General features: G+C 37.3%; 1 protein-coding gene across 1 annotated transcript in view; it reads right to left on the reverse strand.

Annotated features, from left to right (window-relative positions):
- LOC124550777 (mitogen-activated protein kinase kinase kinase 10-like) overlaps nucleotides 1-21,552 on the reverse strand; it is a 680,343-nt gene that overhangs the window by 88,064 nt on the left and 570,727 nt on the right. The window contains exons 5-7 of the mRNA XM_047125500.1: nucleotides 16,116-16,374; nucleotides 8,613-8,729; nucleotides 2,192-2,419 (exon numbers count right to left, since the gene is read on the reverse strand). Coding sequence (XP_046981456.1) covers nucleotides 2,192-2,419; nucleotides 8,613-8,729; nucleotides 16,116-16,374 — 604 coding nt within the window. The remainder of the gene's footprint in view (nucleotides 1-2,191; nucleotides 2,420-8,612; nucleotides 8,730-16,115; nucleotides 16,375-21,552) is intronic.

The following is a 21,552-nucleotide window of genomic DNA, read 5'->3' on the forward strand; positions in this document are numbered from 1 at the left end:
ATGTTGTTGTTCTTTAATATAAAACTTGGAAAATACTCATACAAAACTAATTACAGTGTAGGTCCATGCACTATCTTCATCTATTATCTGCAAAGTTTGTGCAACACATTTGCAATCTACAAAAATAAAATAAAATGAGTCTACAAATAAGACAAAACAAGGATCAGACTTACAGGGGTAGTTGAGCCTCTCCTGAGAATAGCCTGAGCAAGCAGACAACAGTAATCAGAAAGAAGTCCAATCAGTTCACTCAAATCATCATCAATTTCTTCCCTCATTAAAATACATAAAGAGCAATGACTGTATTGGCATGTAATTACCGAGTGTAATTTTGTCTTTCGGGCCTAAAAGTATTTATTTATTATATCTAGATGAGAGTATTAGTGAAATGACTGTGCTGGCACCAGTTATACATGGTTGTAAATCTAGCAGTATGGTCAAGAACACTGTATTAATGATACTGCATCAAAATCTATTTACACGTGTCTGCATGTGTTGATCTAATTAAGACTAGTTATCTTTATCAAAATAAAGGACTGCATATGAATGTGGCAAAAAGAGTTTTACGATGAATTTAAAAATTAATAGATAATACATTACAAAGGTATAAATAACACTCCCGATAATATTGTTTTAACTATTCAACATTTAAATCAATATTACTTGAAACATAACTGAAGAAAATAATGTCCATTTTTTCCTTTCATATCCTGAATTAAACTCTGAAATATGACTGTTAAAAATCCATAAATAACTACAAGAAAAGAAATATATTACAAAGCATCACTCTAATGCTGTGCAGAAGCCAAATAAAATGCAGTAAAAATTCCAAGCAGAATCTGCTATCTGCTACTGACATAAATAAATAACCAAGTGAAAGAGTGTGAAAATGAAATGAGCTGTTAAACACTGCATTATTAAGGGTAAAACACAAAGTTTTGGTAATAGACAACTGCTAAGCTGAAAATTACTATCATAATCATTGACTGTATGTCCTGTTAACAGACGTGACTGAAGAGACACTCTTTCTTCAAGTCAGTTTAACAAAACATACCAGATGCATAAATTTTAGCAGTTTGGTGGGCTGTCATATATTGTTGTTGCTATTTCAGATACAATGAACATTTAAATCATTGAAAATCCACATAAAAGAAAAGAATTGCCAACTTTTTCCACAAATCAACACAAGAAAAAATGGAATAACATGAATGTTTTCATTCTGTAAAATGTGCTTCAACAAGCATAAAAGATCATTGCCATTTTTATGAAATGTTGTATGACAGCTGATTTCTTGAAAGAAGGAAAACTGTTGTAATCAGAGTCACAAATTAAAATATTTTGCAACAAAATGTTGTTAGTGTAATGTTTAAACATTAAAAGATGGTATACGAAACAGAATTTGAACGTGAGTTCTAAGTAATGCAAAAAGACTCTGTACTGCATTTCTGCAATTAATCAATAATAAAGAGCACAGTCTGAGGATAAGAAAACTCCAGCCATGAAACTGCCATCAAGTATCTCCATACTCCCAGACTGTGAAGAATTTCATCTAACAAGCCCGTAGATAACACAAACTTTACTGCTGCCAGCACAATCATGAATATAGAAACTGTAGTAGAAACGAAAATGCTGAGAAATAAGGAACTTACGTAATGTGAAACACATTACAATAAACTTACTTTACTAGCAGTTATATAGTGTGCAATCCTCCTGAGGAAAATTTGAACTTTCTTTACGTGCTTTGATAATAAAGTATGCTTTTAAAGCAACAGGAATGGAAGTAATATAGCAATATATGCTGCCAATGCAAAATTCAGGTTCTATATTTAAGGAGTTCCTTTTATGAAGGTATAACTGATACAATTTAAATACACGTAAGCATTAGTAAGTATGCCAACTACGAAAGTAAAATGGAAAGACGATGGAATAAAAACCTCAAATCTGAAAATTTACGCACAAAGGAAGAACAGATTTGAGCTTTCAAAAACAGTTTGTCATAATTTACGTGTTACTTATAACCACCACCGCCAAAACCACTGTCACCAGTACCACCACCTCGTGAGACGCCGCTGCCACCGCCTGGTGACTTAGGAAGCACAAGTGACTGTGCTGCAGGTGACAAAAAGGAGGGGAGTGAGAAATGGTGGCTGGAACACAAGTCATTCCAGAAATACCAGGGACAGGACAGGTTAGTTGGCACCGTCGGCACTGTCGTACAGTGCCTCTGCGGATGCACCTACACCCACTCGCATTCCTGAGCCCGTACCTATTGCGTGCAGGGCCGTGCGCTTCTCCAGGTCGGGCGCGCTCCGGCTCCAGCGCTTCTGGCCGTCGACGACGCGCGAGATGATCTGGCCGCGCTCCCGCTGGTGGCACGTGCTGGGACCCCACGTCTTACCCTTCACCCCGTCGGCTGGGACTGGAGACAAGCCAACACGAGGACCTGTACTTTGTCTGGAGGTGAAGAGAATGGATACTGGGGGCTCTGCTCATTAAGGGACTGTGGGTATGTGCCTCAATTCACAGTTACTCACAATATTCCGTCGAGAACACCATACACGGAGCGTGTGATGCAATAATAGTGGAACAGTGGTGCCTCTGTGCATCTGACTGAATGTGAATCTCACCCAAAACTGAGAATGGAGACTGAAATGCTGGCATAAAAAAACTGATGAAATCAAGACTGACAGGAGTGACATCTGTCAAGCGCTGTATGGCAACTTCTATCACATTACAGAAACTATTTTACAAATGATGAAGACTGGCCACTCGATTAGTGAATTTCAGTCACACGATTGAAACATGCGAGTAATGACCACACAGAACAAAACAGCAACATGGAGCCATTCTGCAGAAGTCTGTGTGCATGCATCACTGAATGGAAAAAACAGAAATGATGAGAATTTTAAATATTTTGCATCAGCTAGTGAACTGTGTGACTGGATCATCTTTTCAACTAAAACTACATGCTTATACATGTGAGATCTGCCAATAAAATACCATTATTTGAGTTTGTTGGGAAAATACAGCCAAATCTGAGAAGGAAATATACTTTTGAAGTAATTGTCTATTCAAATATATTAGCAGCCAATTAAATAGAGCAGAAAATTCTACTACATATTTTAGCACCAATTCAACACACACTTGAGCAAATAAATGTTCTAAACTTTAAATCTGACGTTCAACAGAAGACATTAAATTATGACTGAAGGCATCATAAACTGCTGTTCACCTCATGAGAAACAAAACTGGTAAAACTGCACAACTAATATGGAGACAATTAACTTTTCATACATGGCCAGAGATCACAAGGGGGTCAGCAGTATAGAATTCCATGTGGAAACTGCAGGTAATTGCAATATGAACAGTTAATGGCTACTGCGAAATAATAGATGGGTAACAGGCTGAACTTATGAGCACAGTCTATATGTTTCAGTGTGTGAACAGTTATGAAGTCATCCAATGTAACAATAAAAAGAGAAAAACTGCAAAGAACTAACCCATACATTCAAGTTAATGAGAATCACTACCAAATAAAAGATGAATTCATTAGACTGCAACTTCTGTTATTCAGTTTGTCACACTGCTGGACACAAACGGTGATGTTTTCTTTCCATTATAATTGTAAAGCTAATTAAAACTGTGACTCTTTCTAGTCCAGGGAAAAAACAACAGTCCCTCATCAATATGGAAATCTTGTTTGAAGCATCAAAAGCTATGACTGACCTAAGACAACTGTTTCAGTTCATACATATTTGAAATTCTGTGAAAGACTATGAGGCTCCATACTAAATTTCCACCAGGATGAAGTGGCATTACATTAAAAGACAAGCAAGAAGAGAGAATTATATAAAAGCAACTGAGTGAGGCACACTGCTATACAGCAAACAGCAATAACAAATGATAACAACAACAAAATTCAACTATATACAGGTGCACTTGTGCAGAATCCTACAAGAGCAAGAGATACTGCAGCACTGTAAAAATGTAAAAACAAATCAAATTAATAATAGCAAAAAAATAATGTTTCATGCATAACAAGCGGTCTACTACAGCATGCCCTTTTGAAAAACATTTCTTTTACTTCAAATACTTATTTTATTCTAAATCTTTGATTGAATCAATAAGTTTATATAGATCAACAAAACTAAATTAATGTAATTAAGCAACAAAATTTGTTGGAAATGAATACCGTTGAACAGTAACTGATCATAATGAACTATATGTCTGGCTTAATACAAATGTTATTTGTGTTTCAGGAGCAACCTTAGACCCATCTCCTAAAGTTAGAGACAGCAAACACATAACAACCAAGTTATGGTGTATCTTATTAAATGGCAAAAAATTAGATGATGTGACCATATCTGGTTCAGTTAGTGTACATGTATCACACTTTCATCAGAAATGTCATCTTTTGTGATAGTTTAGGCCTCTAAAAGTACATACAGAACTACAGTGGGTTAAATCCTAGAAGTATTGCTTACTTCAAGTAGTTTTTAAGTAGTGTTACTCAGTTCCACTCAAATCAAGTTCATCAGAAGTGAGACAACAGTTTCCAGTATTTTCAAAGCGTGACAGTGAAAAGTATGTGTACAGATTCCATAATTACACAATTGGGGGATGAAACACTCAGAATACAAGCTCCATGGAAACTACAACAGAATATAAAAGTATCAATTTAGTGCAGTGTTAAATCATTTTTTTCACCACATTTGCATTATTTTCCTTTTGTTCTCTTACTACAAGTCCCTGAGTGTTTATCTCTAACGCTTCTGACACTATACAAAAAGGCAGCTGTGTGCTAGAGCAAAAATTCTACGTGGAATTTCAAAGGCAGATATACAATAGTTTGCAGAGGAGTGCAATTGCAGTTATGTCCAAAATTGTCTGATTCTTTCACATAAATTTTGAACATCAGACAATTACAGCTCAGTTCTTCGCCGCCCCCCCCCCCCCCCCCACGCTCTCTCTCTCTCTCCACGTGAGCGTATGTATGTGTATGTGTGTGTGTGTGTGTGTGTGTGTGTGTGTGTGTGTGTGTATTCATTTTAAGTTTCTGTCAGATTAGCTTTCTTGCCTCTCCCATCAACCTGGGAAAGAAAAACAGACAGATTTCAGATCCTGGAGTCTTTTATAATGATAGTGGAACTGTCATTTTTCATGCCTGTAGGTAGACCCATCATGTATACTAGACATCATTTTTGTCTGTTCTTTTGTCACATTTCCTGAAATTTCAGCTTGTTTTGTTCATCCAATCTATATTTTCATGCTTCCTCCAAAAATATATTTTTTTCCCTTGTGATTCCAATTTCTTTGTTTTACTTTCAAGCATCCATCCCAAACCACCAGATGGAATTGTGACATAAAAGGAAAAACAAAAGTCCATACAAATCAGCCTAGTAATATACAGACCAACACAAATTACTGATGCATTTTTTTTGTTTTTTTTCTTTGTGTTCCATTTTCATGCCTGCTATGATAATGGACTACCACCATCAGAATCCTGCAAATTTGTGGAGAAATGGGGGCACTGTTTCGCAGGAGTAGCCAAGTGAAGTGCCACCCAACTAAAAACTTAATTCCATTGAGGACTCAGCTTCCTATGGGGTCAATGAGACTGTGATGGAGAAAACTGAGTATACAACAATGTGTGACAAACACAGTTGAGGAACTTAAGTGCTGATTGTGCAGTCAGTGTTAGCAAAATTGTCCTTCAACACTTTTACATTCAGAAAGTTTAGTGTTGTTGGTTTTTATAACTGCTAGCTACTTTCAAATAAGAGCACCAGAAGGAAAGAATTGTGAGAGACAGGTTCTATAAGCTGATCAGATTTATTGATTTGTTTTCAGTTGACTAGTCACAAACAATCAAAACTGTTCAATTCTGTGACATAGAAACAGTTTGAAATAAGAAAATAATACAAACATACCTAGCTTATCTTAAAGCCAACAAAGAAAAGATGCGACAAATAAGTGCTAATGATTCTGCTTATTTTCTGACTGTGTGAAGTCCTCACTGAAGGGGGTAAGTAACAGCTCAGCCCTTCTATTATCAAAATTATTACCCCAGTCTCTGAGCTCACTTACAGAGGAGCTTAACATAAAAAGGTAGGGAGTGCCATAAAAGAGTGCTTTTGCTGACAGACTGGTTGCTTTTTCTAGTGTTCACAATGTCGGTTTGTCCATTTGCAAAGCAATGATTCCAAATTCAAACCCTTCTTATCAATCCTCTGGCTTTGCAGGGAAATGAAATATTCACCTTAAGATGCACATTCTGACACCAAGATGATTATATTTCCCTATTCCTGCTTACAATGCATGTAAGCAACTTGTTTGCAACAAAATGCCACTTGCATAAACTTTTTTTTTTTTATGAATAGCAATTCTCATCTGATGCAAAATTTATCAACAGTTGTTATTACGTTGGTGATTGTACCAGTACTGAGACTTTCTTCTGTATCTGAGATAGTCATCAGTTATTTCCTTCTCCATATCAAGTTGAATGGTGCACAATTTTCACATGGTGCAATGAAAAACCATCAGTTTTTGTGTCTCAGAGTTTTTATCAGAGCTTTTATTTACTTAATATTTACTCTTGTTATTCTACTCTTCCATCAAGCTGCTAACCTTATAGTCCATTATGCCTGAAAGTCTCCATCTGTAAGATAGATATATCCTCATATTAACACATAATCATGTTTATTCATGACCCTTGTGATCTGGAGACCTTTGTAGGGGGTTTCTGTGTCTTACTTCTAATCTTCTTCTGGTGTACCACTGATGCTTAGCTATCTGGCCACCTCTGTGAGATCTTTGAAGCTTGTGACTCTGTTTCACATGTCACTTTTTATTTACTTCTTTCTTGTGTACTACTGAATAAATACCTTCTTTGACCTAAGTCTTTTAAAAAAATTATAATAGCTTTTCACTGTATGTTACATCTCAATATATGAAAGGTAAGCAGTTCTGACAAAAGATATCCTGACAATGACTTCTCACAGTAATAATTCAAAAGTTTTAATATGCTGGTAATGTAAAGTCAGCTAGTGATGTCACAGAACATTTACTAAAATGGTAAATTTTTTGCCTATATTTCAACATGTGTCCAATCCTTTAGCAAAATAAGACTGCAGTTTGTGAATTTGAATTACATAAAAGCCAACTCAATGTGTTGTAGGCCTGAATAATATGTGCATTTTGTCATTCACTATACAAATAAATTGGTATATGACAGCATTCACACTGAAAATCGAATGATGAACTGCTATGCACAGTGTCAGATATGCTTCATGTTGTACCAAACAGCTGTATCCTATTAAAAAGTAGGAGAAAAATATCTGTGAACTTTGATAGTTTCATACTATGATCTTCAAATCAAAATTAAACATGCTTTCAGATGCTCAGTTAATTTGTAGACTCAGTGAAATTGTGGACAGACTAATCCATTTAGGGTCAATTAATTGAAAATCAGGCATGCACAGTTGGCACATTTCCTAAAATTCTCACTCCAAGGCACTTTATGAACAGCGTCAGACAAAGCTGATAGGCTGCAACTGATAAACTCAACTATTGCAACTGATAAACTAACTTGCATTTTATTCTGAGAAACTATCATACAAGCACTTCATGGGCACATTTAACTAAACAAAAAAATATATGTGATCTACTGTGTGAGTTGAGTTTTGAGATCTGTCATCCTGAAGTTCAGCATTAATTATCAGCATTTCTTGACATTGTGGTTGTAGAGTGTAAAGTAAAAGTCTTACAGGATATGTTTATTTTCAGTGTCTGTCAAAAATTATGATAGTTTGATTGAAGAATAGTTTCATCTGAACCACTGAGATCACATTTCACTTCAGTAATTATATCAGCATTTTGTGTGTAGAACATGACTGACATCAGTGGAGTTCCAAAGCTACAACAGAGTGAGGCAATGCAGGATTGAAGGTGCTATCTATCAATGATTTTAAACCGCTAACAGCCTTCAATTTTATCAGTTTAACTGTACCATAGATTTGTTTACATTGGTAGTGTAGCTGATTGGCACTTTTTTCCTCACATCCATGGCAGCCTGTTGTGATATGAGGCCTGCTAATGTAAACAATGGATCCCTCTTTAATTTTTATACCTACCAAAATAGTTGTTTAGGAATCCCTGTCCCACAATAGTTCTGTTTTACCACTTAAATAATTTTGAATGATTATTTCTTTTGTGATCCAGCTGTTGACATCAGTGGGTATTAACGCAGAGGTCCTCGGTTCCATCCCCAGTGACCAACTTAGATTTAATACCAAATGACAAGCTGTTTTAGTGAAATAGGCTGCAATACTGACATACAACATGCCACAATGGTGTAAAACTGAATAGTTTCCAATAGCCTGGACACATTATTAACTGGTTGTCATTGTCAGAAGTTTGTGGTAAAAGCTGTCTCACAGCATCATTAACATAAATTAAGAAAATGACACAAAAGTAGTGGATGGGCCTTTTTTCCATTTCAGAAGAAACTGGATCTATCCATATTTCCCTTCAGAAATTTTAAACTGTTTTACCAACAAATTTTGTTGTAACCAAAGAAACTTGATATCTTATACAAAGTCGATTCTACTTACGTGCAATTGCTCGAAGCCTCGGAATGCTGGGCGATCCAGGTGGACTGTTTGGACTTGAAGGGTTTCGAGGTTTACGGTCCAGTGCCGTGTGCTGCACAGTGATGGTGTGCCGGAAACCTAACAGCAGTCAAAATACGTAAAATATATTTTTGTTCTAAAAGTAGAACCGAAAATATGGCACACAGGTTAGCATATTATTTAAACTAATACTTTAACTTATATGCAACGTTACACTGTTGCAGTGAAATACGTCAACCAGAAATGCATGTGCCACTTTTCATTTTTAATTTCAGTACCTAAGGAATTTGGTACACAAGTACCTATCGTAATGCTGTTGGAATGCCAAAAAAGTAAACTTAAAGAAGAATGACAAAGAAGGCAGCCAAGTTTATAAAAGGAAAATCATTATGATAACAAATGGAGCATTGTGAAGCTACTGTAAAAGAAGAAAATGCACTGATGTAGACAAGGAATATTAAAAAACTGTCCTACATCTCCAGACATTTTTTTCTGAGTCATCAATCATCTAACAGGTTTGATGCAACCCACAATGAACTCTCTTCTACCAACCTCCTTATCTCAGAGTAGAACCTGCACCCTACATCCTAATTTATTTGTTGGATATATTCAAATCTGTGCCTTCTCCTACAGTTTTACCCTCTACAGCACCCTCTAGTACCATAGGAGTTGTTCCCCAGTATCTTAACAAATGTCTGATCATCTTGTCCCTTTTTCATGTCAGTGTTTTCTTTAAGTTTCTTCACACTTCTGCAGAGAACCTCCTCATCTTTTATCTTATTAGTACACTTAATTTTCTATATCACCAGGTCTCATAATGTTTCGATTCCCTTTTTCCTGGAGTCTGTGCATCACTAGCGTACATTCTCAAAAATTTCTTCCCCCAATTAAGGCCTATAGCAGAGTTCCTTCGCATCATGCTAATCTCATTTCTGTTACTCCTTTTTACTCTTGTGGTTCTTCATTTTATTCTCAGCCAACATTCTGTACTCATTAGACTCTTCAATCAATCCATTCAACACATCCTGGAATTCTTCTTCACTTTCCCTGAGTATAGCTATGTCATCAGTGAATATTACCATTGATATACTTTCACCTTAATTTAAATCCAGTCCTCAACATTTCTTGGTTTTTGTCATTGCTTCTTCAATGTAAAGACTGAACAGTAGGGGCAACAGACACATCCCTGTCTTACACCATTTTAAATCTGAACGCTTTATTCTTGGTCTTACAGTGTTACTGTCCTTTCACGGTTCTTGTACATATTGTATATTTGCAGTCTTTCCCTATAGCTTATTCCTGTTTTTCTCAGAATTTCTATCATCTGGCACAATTTCACATCGCCAAACACTTTTTCTAGATCAACAATACTATGCCACGGTCTTGATGATTTCTTCAGTCTTGCCTCCATTATCAAACACAACGTTAAGTATTGCCTCTCTGGTGCTTTTACCCTTTCACAATCCAAACTGATCATCGTCTAACAGATACTCAATTTTCTTTTCTATCCTTTGGTAAAATATTCTTGTCAGGACCTTGGGTGCATGAGCTACTGAGCTGATTGTACAATAATTGGTGGACTTACCTGCCTTTGCTCTCTTTGGGAATGTCGAATGATATTTTTCAAAAAGTCCAGTCTCACAGAGTCTATATGACATACCGATTTGAGTAGCCATTTAGTTGCCATTTTCCCCAACAGTTTTAGAAATTCCGAAGAAATGTTTTCTATACCTCTGTTTTATTTGATTTAAAGTTTTCCCTGTCTTCCAAATCTATCCCCATTTCTTCTTCTTTCATGTTGCTGCACTTCATAGAGAACTGTAGTGTATTCTTTCCACTTATTTACTCTCTTATCTGAGTTTGACAGGGAGATGCCTCTTGCATTATTAATGTTGCTGTCTTTGCTTTTAATTATGTCTTGTTAAAGCTGAATCTGTTTTCTGAGAATCAATACTATTTTGATTTCTTTACATGTTCCGTCCAGCCACTTTGCCTCTGCTACCCTACAACTCCTATTTATTTCCATTCCTAAGAGACTTATACTGTTGTATTTTTATCTTTTCCTGGATATTTTAGTACTTCCTCCTATCGTTAATTGATTGAAATGCTGCTTCTGTTACCCAAGATTTCTTTGGTGTTATCTTCCTTGTTCCTGTGTTTATCTGTACAACTACTGTGATTGCCCTTTTTAGACATGTCCATTTCTCTTCAACTGAACTGACTGCTGTGGTATCCATCATCACTGTACTTACAGCCTTTGAGAACTTGCAATGTACCTCATCATTCTTCAGTACCTCAGTATCTCACTTCTTCCCACATTGGTTCTTCTGGATGATTCACTTAAACATCCATCTAATTGTGATCTGAGTCTATATCTGCTCCTGGGTATGCCTTAAAATCCAATTTTGGAATCTCATTTCACTGTGATTACAAACAGACAAAATACTACACTCCAGTAATAGTACAAGCACACCCTGGTAGTGACAGAAGTGATGGAGGAGAAAAAAATCAATACCCAGGCAGAAGCAAATAATGGAAGGAGTATAGGCAATCACTCTGCCGAGTTGAAGCACTGAAGGCAGAAAGACGTACAATCAAGACTGAACTTTTATAAAAGCTTTTCATAACATCCTTCTCATAGCTAATAGACTAAATAACACAAAAAGAGCTCTGAGACAACACAGCTTCATGAGTGAAAATAAATGAAAATGTGTGTGTGTGTGTGTGTGTGTGTGTGTGTGTGTGTGTGTGTGTGTTCACTCAGTGAAAGAATATTGTCTAAAAGCTTAGCTATGAATTCAGTCTTGTTTATGAGCCAATCCACCAGTTAATACCTCAACTACATCTGGATCTACATACATATTCCACAAGCCACCATATGGTGCATGACAGAGGGTACTCTGCATCATTACTAGTCGTTTCCTTTCCTGTTCCACAAGAAAATAGAGCAAGGGAGAAACAACTGTCTATATGCTTCTGTACAAGCCTCAATATCTCTCACTCTTATGGTCCTTAAGCAGTATAATCTTTCTGCAGTTGGCTTCATGTGCCAGTTCTGTAACTTTTCTCAGTAGTGTTCCTTGAAAAGAATGCCACCTTCTTTCCAAAGATTCTCATTTGATTTCCCAGATCAGGTCCATAATAATTGCATTTTTTTCTAACCTATCAGTAATAAATCTAGTAACCTGTCTCTGAATTGCTTCAATATCTTCCTTTAATCTGAACACTCAAGCAGTACTCAAGAATTGGTTGCACTAATGTTCTATATGCTCTCCCCTTCACAAATAAACCACACTTTCCTAAAGTTCTGCCAATAAACCAACATTGACCATTCACCTTCCCTACTACAATCCTTAAATATTTGCACTATTTCACATCACTCAGCAACATTACACCTAGATATTTAATCAACTTGACTGTGTCAATTAGCACACTAACAACGCTATATTCAAACATAAGGGTTTGTTTTTCCTACTCATTTGCATTAACAAACATTTTTTTTTACACTAGTTGGCATTCATCACACCAACTAGAAATTTTGTCTAAGACATCTTGTATCCTCCTACAGCTACTCATCAATGACACCTTTCATGCACCACAGCAGCATCAGAAAACGGCTGCAGATTGCTGCTCACACCCTGTCCATACAATCATTTATGTACACAGAGAATAATAGCAGTCCTACCACACTTCCCCATGGCACTCCTGATGATAGCCTTGTCTCCGACGAATACTCTCCATCAAGGAGAACAACTGGGTTATCTGAATTAAGAAGTCTTCCAACCACCCACATATCTAGGAACCTATTCTGTATGCTCTTACTATCATTCACAGTCTGCATTGGGGCACCATGTCGCAAATTATTTTCCAAAATCTGGGAATGTGGAATCTACCTGTTGCCCTTCACCCGTGGATCGCAGGTAGATAGAGTTTTTCCGTCTCAAGGAAATTTATTATATTCAAATTGAGAGAATGTTTATGAAATCTGTAGCACATCGATTTAATGATATTGGTGTGCCATTTTATGGGTCCATTCTTTTACCCTTCTTATATGAAGGGCTTATTTCAATAGTGATACAAGTCCATTACCTCCACTTTTCTGTCTATAATGCTTCTGACATTAAGAGTCCCAACAAACGGAAAGAAAGGTTCATCTCTAGCAAGCAGCCATATGCTTGAATATTTCTGGTATCTCAACTGCAGATTTTTCAGCAGTCATTTAACTTTAGGACTCTGTATCTCAGAATGAACAAAAGGGGGATTTCACTCATACATTGCAACTCATTTGTTTTCAACTCTTTCAGTTGCTTCTCTATGTCAGGGATGCCAATTACTGTCCTCCATATGGGAATCTGTGTGATGGTCACACAATGAGATGTTTGTACTATTTTTGTAAAAGCAAAATTTACAACTACGGCTTTCCATTTGCTTTCCTCTAATGCCATACAAGACTAGTCAAAGAGTGACTGGATAGAAACCTTTGACTCGCATAGCAATTTCATATACACCCAGAATTTTCTTGGGTGCTCAACAAGATCTTTTGCTAAGGTATGACAGTGGTAGTAGTTGTTTCTTGCATCAATATTTTTACAGACGCAGGAATCTGTTCTAAATTTTTCCTGCTATTATTTGTGCATTCCCCTTCTAAACTGCAAGTGCAACAGCCTTTCCTTCCTCAGCATTCTCCGAATACTGTTATTAAACTACAGTGGGTCTCTTCCACCCTTAATCCACTTACTCAGTGCGTGCTTCTCCTGAACACGAATTACAATCCATTTAAACTTTGCCCATAATTCCTCTACATCATTTGACTGGAACTAAATGATATCCATTCACTGTCTAAGTAGGATGATAACCAGTGCTTATCTGCTTCTTTTAGCAAAAATACTCTCCTGATCTTTTTGATGGACTTATTAACTTTAGTAACCATTGTCACTGTGACAACATCATGATAACTAAACTCTGCCTCTATACTGACACTGTCAATAAGGTCAGGTCTGTTGGTAGATACAAGGTCTGAAATATTTCCACTGCATGTCGGTTCTCAAACCAGCTGCTCAAAACAGTTTTCAGGGAAACTATGTTCAAATGCATGATTTTTAAGTTCATTGGCACATATCCAAGTAAAAGCAAAACAACAGGTAAAAATCATATTTACTTATTTATTTAAAAGAACGCAATATTTCCCTACCACAATAAATGATACTATTCATTGGAGAAAATGAGATTATGTTTTATCACTGTGATGCATGATCCTATAAAACTGTTCATCATTATCATCATTTAAGACTGATTATGCCTTTCAGTGTTCAGTCTGGAGCAGAGTCCCCCTTATAAAATTCCTCCATGATCCCCTATTCAGTGCTAACATTGATGCCTCTTCTGATGTTAAGCCTATTACTTCAAAATCATTCTTAACCGAATCCAGGTACCTTCTCCTTGGTCTGCCCCGACTCCTCCTACCCTCTACTGCTGAACCCATGTCTCTTGGGTAACCTTTCTTCTCCCATGCGTGTAACATGCCCCCACCACCTAAGCCTGTTCGCCCTGACTGCTACATCTACAGAGTTCATTCCCAGTTTTTCTTTGATTTCCTCATTGTGGACACCCTCCTGCCAGTGTTCCATCTACTAGTACCTGCAATCATCCTAGCTACTTTCATATCTGTAACCTCAGCCTTATTGATAAGGTAACCTGAATCCACCCAGCTTTCGCTCCCATACAACAAAGTTGGTCGAAAGATTGAACGGTGCACAGATAGCTTAGTCTTGGTAGTGACTTCCTTCTTGCAGAAGAGAGTAGATCATAGCTGAGCGCTCACTGCATTAGCTTTGCTACACCTCGCTTCCAGTTCTTTCAATATGTTGCCATCCTGTGAGAATATGCATCCTGAGTACTTGAAACTGTCCACCTGTTCTAACTTTGTTCCTCCTATTTGGCACTCAATCCGTTTATATCTCTTTCCCACTGACATTACTTTCGTTTTGGAGATGCTAATCTTCATACCGTAGTCCTTACATTTCTGATCTAGCTCTGAAATATTACTTTGCAAACTTTCAATCGAATCTGCCATCACAACTAAGTCATTCGCATATGCGAGACAGCTTATTTTGTGTTCACATATCTTAATCTCACCCAGCCAGTTTATTGTTTTCAACATATGATCCATAAATAATATGAACAACAGTGGAGACAGGTTGCAGCTTGTCTTACCCCTGAAACTACTCTGAACCATGAACTCAATTTACCGTCAACTCTAACTGCTGCCTGACCATCCATGTAAAGACCTTTAATTGCTTGCAAAAGTTTGCCTCCTATTCCATAATCTCATAGAAGAGACAATAACTTCCTCCTAGGAACCTGGTCATATGCCTTTTCTAGATCTATAAAGCATAGATACAATTCCCTGTTCCACTCGTAACACTTCATTATTTGTCATAAGCTAAAGATCTGGTCCTGACAACCTCTAAGAGGCCTAAACCCACACTGATTTTCATTCAGTTTGTCCTTAACTAATACTCGCACTTTCCTTTCAACAATACCTGAGAAGATTTTACCCACAACGCTGATTAAAAAGGTACCTCTGTAGTTGTTACAATCTTTTCTATTTCCATGTTTAAAGATTGGTGTGATTACTGCTTTCGTCCAGTCTGATGGAACCTGTCCTGACTCCCATGCCATTTCAATTATCCTGTGTAGCCATTTAAGACCTGACATTCCACTGTATTTGATGAGTTCCGACTTAATTTCATCCACCCCAGCCGCTTTATTGCACTGCAATATATTGACCATTTTCTCCACTTCCTCAAATGTAATCCTATTTCCATCACTGTTACTTAGGTAAAAATGCAGCCTTCAATTTAAATATCATTTCTTCACAAAACTACAGTCAAAAAGTGGTTATTGTTAAAAACATTCTCTTTTGCATTTTGTCTGAGTGGCAAATCACAAAAGCTGCACACAACTTTTAAACATATCCATCATTTTGATTTGCAGTTCCTCGTATTGGCCGTGTTTGCACATCCAACACTTTTAAACATATCTTAACATACTGAGAAATTCTAACAGTGTCACACAAATGGACTGAGGAAGTAGGAATTAAGAGTGAGAGATGCACTTATTTTGAAGATACCAAATACAACTCTTATCATATTTTAACATAAAACATGTAAATGATGGTCACAAATTTTTGAGAGTTTCAACTCACTTCCATTAATCATTCCAAAAGAATTATTGGACATATTATCCAACACATGTAACCACAGGCATTAATGAGAGTAACTTAATATTATACATAGTCCTCTTGTATTTGTAGAGTCTTTCATGGTTTCAAGGCAAAAGTGCTCAAGAAATATTGACCAATATCATATATTGAAATGAAAATTAAAAATAGTGGAATGGCTAATAAATAAAATAAATAAATGAAGAGAAGTGCAACATACGGCATTGGACATCAGCACAAGTTTAGTGTAACCTCGAACAAACCTGAAGGTGAGCTGATCTGGCCAGGTTCTTTCTTCAAAGAGCGCAGCAAGCGGTTGCGCTTGAACTTTCCACGGCGCCTCTTGGGCGTCGGTGCCTGCTGGGCTTGAGCTGTCTGCTGGATGATCATGATGTGGAGCTCACGCTCCAGCAAGTCAATCTCACGTGCCTCCAGCTCTCGTTCGCGACGACGCAAGTGTTCCTCCACTAGTTTCTGCTGCATCTGTGCCCTCGTCAGCTCTTCCTCACGACACCGCAACTCCTGTGGCCGTCATACAGAGTATACAGTGTGACTAAATGTGTATTATAACAAATTAAATTATTACAGCAATACAATTTCAGATTGTGCCACCTAATATGACACATCTTCATTAAACCATTGCAAATCATACTCTAGTTACCTCTTTCAATAAATATGAAATATGTGTATAACTTACAAAGAAAATTTCAGCATATGCATGTGGCTGAATATAGCAACTGCACAAGAAGCACAGTTAATAGAAACTGACTCATTTTAAAACAGATTCTGTTATACATCAACAAACACTACCTGTCCCGCTCAAAATGAATGAAACTTATGTTGATTTGTAGCAATACCACCATAGAAAGTGTATGTTTATGTGTCAGTCAGAGTTCAGAATCATGCAGTCACACTTTTTACTTAATATTCTATATTTGTGGCAAAAAATAACCAAATTCAACACAGCACATCACCATACATTTTCAAAACGTTGAGTTTCCAGCTGGTTTACTGATTTGGGTAAAAATTTTTTAGGTGCCAACAATGTTAAAGCACTCAAACAGCAACTTGACGCCCAAAAACTATCGTTTGACAAGCCCTAAAGCAACACTATCAGCTTCACACCATTATAGCTCCAAAACTGATCCACAGAGTGTGACTGCCTGGCACACAATAACCAGGAGCCATCACTCACTTGCGCTTATAAACCCTCAGTTTCCCCACCAAAACTTACAATAAACACAAAATACAGAAAATGGACCACCATTGAAAATGTATATAATTTATAATTACAATATTGTTAAATGAAAAGTCTTTTCCTTCCAGTCTCCCTCATACCATACGAATCATCCTACGTCTAACAATTTATGCACAATTAAATAAAACATGAAATTTGTGCAGAAGTATGTATAATAAATGGCACATAAGTTGTTAAAATATGACAAAAAATAAAGGTAGCCTGTTCATAGAAGTACGTCTTTGTGCTCTACTCAATGTTGGGATCGCCTATTACATTTAAATAATCACTTTAAAGTGGCATAAGAGTGTTTGTTTCCTGTTATGACATAACTTCTGTAGTTTTTGTGACATACGTGCTAGCAATGTCTCAAAAGATGCACCTCATCTCAGTACCGTGATTACTCTGGTGTGATTGGTTCTGCTATATATCAAAACTGTGAATTACTGTTTAATTCTGAAGTATTTCTAAGTAGTCTAAATGATTAATGGAAAATCTCATATAAAGATGTGAAACAAATACTAACAAAGAGATAGAGGGGCTGGCCAGTACTTACCTCAGCTCAGTACAGCCGATAGATACACATAAACCAGAACTGAAAATTTACGTTCCTAGCTTTCGGAACAAATGTTCCTTCATCGGGGAGGAGAGAGGGGAAAGAAAGGGAAGAAGGGAAAGGAGATTCAGTTACTCACAACCCAGGTTATGAAGCAACAGGGAAAGGAAAATAGGGAGGGTAGCAAGGATGGAGGCATGGTTGTCAGAAGGAAGCCAAAGATATTCTACTGTAAGTACTGTGCCAGCTTCAAACCAAAGAGGATGCATACAGAAGTAAAGAGGTATATAGTATAAAGATAAACACAACTATGTAGGATGAAAAGATGCGTGAATGGCTAAAGAGGAAAGGGAAAGAGGAGAAGACTGAAGAGTGAATGGGAGTGAGGTTGTTTAACGTAGGTTCAGTCCAGGGGGATGGCGGGATGAAAGGATGTGTTGGAGTGCAAGTTCCCATCTCCGCAGTTCAGAGGGACTGGTGTTGGGTGGGAGAAGCCAAATGGCACATACGGTGTAGCAGGTTCCTAGGTCCCTAGAATTATGCTGGAGGGCATGCTCCGCTACTGGGTATTGGGCATCTCCTAGGCGGACAGTTCGTCTGTGTCCGTTCATGCGCTCAGCCAGTTTAGTTGTTGTCATGCCGATGTAAAAGGCTGTGCAGTGCAGGCATGTCAGTTGATAAATGACGTAGCCCTGCCATGGGAACCAGGATGGCTCCGTCCTATGCCAACCTCTTCATGGGCCGCATGGAGGAGGCTTTCCTGAAGACCCAACAGCTGCTTCCCCTGGCCTGGTATAGGTTTATAGATGACATCTTTGTGGTCTGGACTCATGGTGAAGAAACACTCCTTAATTTCTAATCACCACCACCACCACCCTAGTTGCACAGCTGTGAAATTTACATGTTCATCGTCATAAATATTTGGCTTTTGTTTCTAATGTACCTCTGAGGTTGTGGTTACCGTGGGACCTGAGAAAACAGCTGTTTTTATCCGAATACATATCACATTTCACTTCTATACTGACATGAGACTTGATACAATGTCTCTTTCTTCCAAACATATTGTTTACCCGATGCTCCCTCATTGGCTGCATAGAATCAGCAGCTGACACACCCATTTTGTTCACGTCAGGACTCTTCCGTAGTTCTGTGGTTGAGCAACTGTGAAATACAGATTGCAATATCGTATAGTGTGCAATAATATACAACAACAACTACTACTAATACGTAAATAAAAGATCACAATCACTATTCAGTCCAGTTCTCGAACTTTGCTTGTCCCGTCATCTGGTGCCTGTGGGCATTATCTCCATGGCAGGTCTTGCTGCTGTAATTTATTCTTGCAACAATAATTACAGTTTAATATGATTTATTTAATTTGTTAACACATTTCACTCTGGATTAATTTTCCTTCTAGTTTCATCTGAATGTCAGTATCATGTTCTAATACGTGAACAGTAACCGAATTTCTCATTTGCTACCCACTTAGTAAATCATTACACCCTCTCGTAATCAAATAAAACACCATACTATGTCCTCCTGTGCACCATTTACATGAAAGTTGGAACAGTTTTTTCCCCAAAATAGTGCCACAAAGCATTTCTCTAACCCAACTAGAATCTAAAGATACAATGCTACTTACAGGCATTGCTGAAGTGAAAAGTTCACAAACTCTTGGGAGGCAGTTAAGCAGTGCCAATATGGATGAAGAATCTGAGTTTTTGAGACTTCCATTAACCATCATGGTCTGAGGTAAGGTCTCTGCCAGAATCAATAAAGTATCTCAGACTTGTCCCAGCATACATCTTCTCAGTTATGTGCATAATTTTATCTTTATTGCTGTTTCAATAACAGAAGCATTCTGCTGAACAATACACCTCTATCTCACTTGTTCACATATGCAAGGGGAAGGTGGTAATGTAACTGAATTCCTCGTCACTACATCCCAATTATTCGAATTCCCCATTGTTTCCCTTCTTCATAAATAGGAAGAATGCTGGAATGGTTTCTTAAACAGACCACAGACATCTCTCTTCCATGTGCATCCCCCAAATACACTAATGCTGCCTCTCTATGACCTATACACTGACTGGGTATTAATTCCCATCTTCTTGTATAAAACAGTCACAGGTTTCTCATCTCATCACATCAGGGTAAAACTCTAGCTTTTGTTTGTGATTTGGGGAAGCACATGGAAGGAAAACGGCTGTGGTGTACTGAAGTGACTATACCAGCATTCTTTCCATCAAGAGTATTTAATAAAATAATGTTATCAGGAAAAATTTCATTTTCTCATATTCTTTCCTTACATATGTCTGAATTTTATGTTGTGTGTGCCATATCAGTGTAAAATTGAAGCTTGTCTTAACATTACTCAATGACAGACACATCTTAACTGGAAAGTTAAAGATAAAAAAATGTGCATTTGACACACTACAAACAGAAAAAAAGCTATCATTATAACTGATTATGTTCATACACAATTACCAAAAAAATATTTTTCTTTGCAGAATACTGAATATGTGTAATTTTAACTACTACAGTGATAGAGGCTTCCTCTTCAATTGAGTAATAGTTGAGATACACTCACAAGACTTAAAGGCAGAAACAATGATTGCATTAGAAATACAGAACAACAACAAAATAAATAACAGTAGAACTGTGTGGTGTAAAATTGCTTGGTAACTAGTATTAATTTTTCAATGTAGATAGAATACAGTGGGGCACATTTATTACCACGGCTCTATAGATCTCAGACGAAAACAAGCAGGCAGTTTTCAGACAGATACACTTAAGCATGCATGGAAAAAAGAGATAATCTAATCTTAGAAAGTAACATTTCTATATAAACTGAAGACACAATACATCATTTATGACAATAATGAGGACTTTTTAAAAGTTAATGCCATGCAAACAGCTTTTGGCAGCCTGAATTTACACGAAATAAAAAGAATAGAAAAAATATGAATCTTTATAATAACGTACAAAGAGACTTTTACAAGACATTATGATAATTGATATTCTAGGATGGAAACAACAAGCAAAAAATGAAGAAAGGTGACTATTCACCTGCAGATGAATGATGTGTAGTGCATAGACAAACTTGAAAAGATCATAAAAATACACACACACACACACACACACACACACACACACACGAACACACACATCCATCAGCACAAAGGTCTGTGTCTGAGACAGAAGACAGTCATGTAATACCTGTCACCACTAAACTGCTGTTCAGTGGTTGCTTTCTCTCCCCATATTTTGTCCTAAATTCTATAATTTTTATTAAAAATTGCCATTGTGGTGTCAAGAAAACTAATTCAAACTGGTTCATTAATAGATTAAGAGAGGTGTGGGCATACTGCTGCTCAGCCACTACTGCTGGCACAATGCCACATTATAATACATCTCAGTTGCCAAACAACCCTATTTGCAGAGTCAAGTTACTGTAACAGCTAAGCATAAAATTTATGCAGAAGATACAAGCAACTGGAAACTTTCTCTGGTAATACCACTCTTAAAATTGTTGCCCTGCGGGACATAACTGAATGTCGGTCAACGTGTACGTACTTCGTAGAGATTCTTCTCTCCTCCACTCACTATTTCCCACAGCCATAGAGGAAAGTGATTTATTTCTTTGGCCTGGGCACTAAGTATCACATTTTACATTGCCACAAACTGTCTCACGTTCTAAGCCACCTTTTAGGTCACATTTTCAGAAGAGCAAACGCAAAACTTCCTGAAAGATTAAAAGTGTTTGCCAAACTGGACCTTGAGCCTAAATCGCAGGGTCACAGGCAGTTCTGTGCCAATGTAACCTTTTGGTGGGCCTCAAACACCAATTCCAAGTATCAGTCTGCAAGTACCTCCACTGGACATTCCCAAACTTGACAGAGGCATT

The sequence above is a fragment of the Schistocerca americana genome, chromosome 9 (genome assembly GCF_021461395.2).
Source record: "Schistocerca americana isolate TAMUIC-IGC-003095 chromosome 9, iqSchAmer2.1, whole genome shotgun sequence".
In the NCBI taxonomy this organism is placed as follows: Eukaryota; Metazoa; Arthropoda; class Insecta; order Orthoptera; family Acrididae; genus Schistocerca; species Schistocerca americana.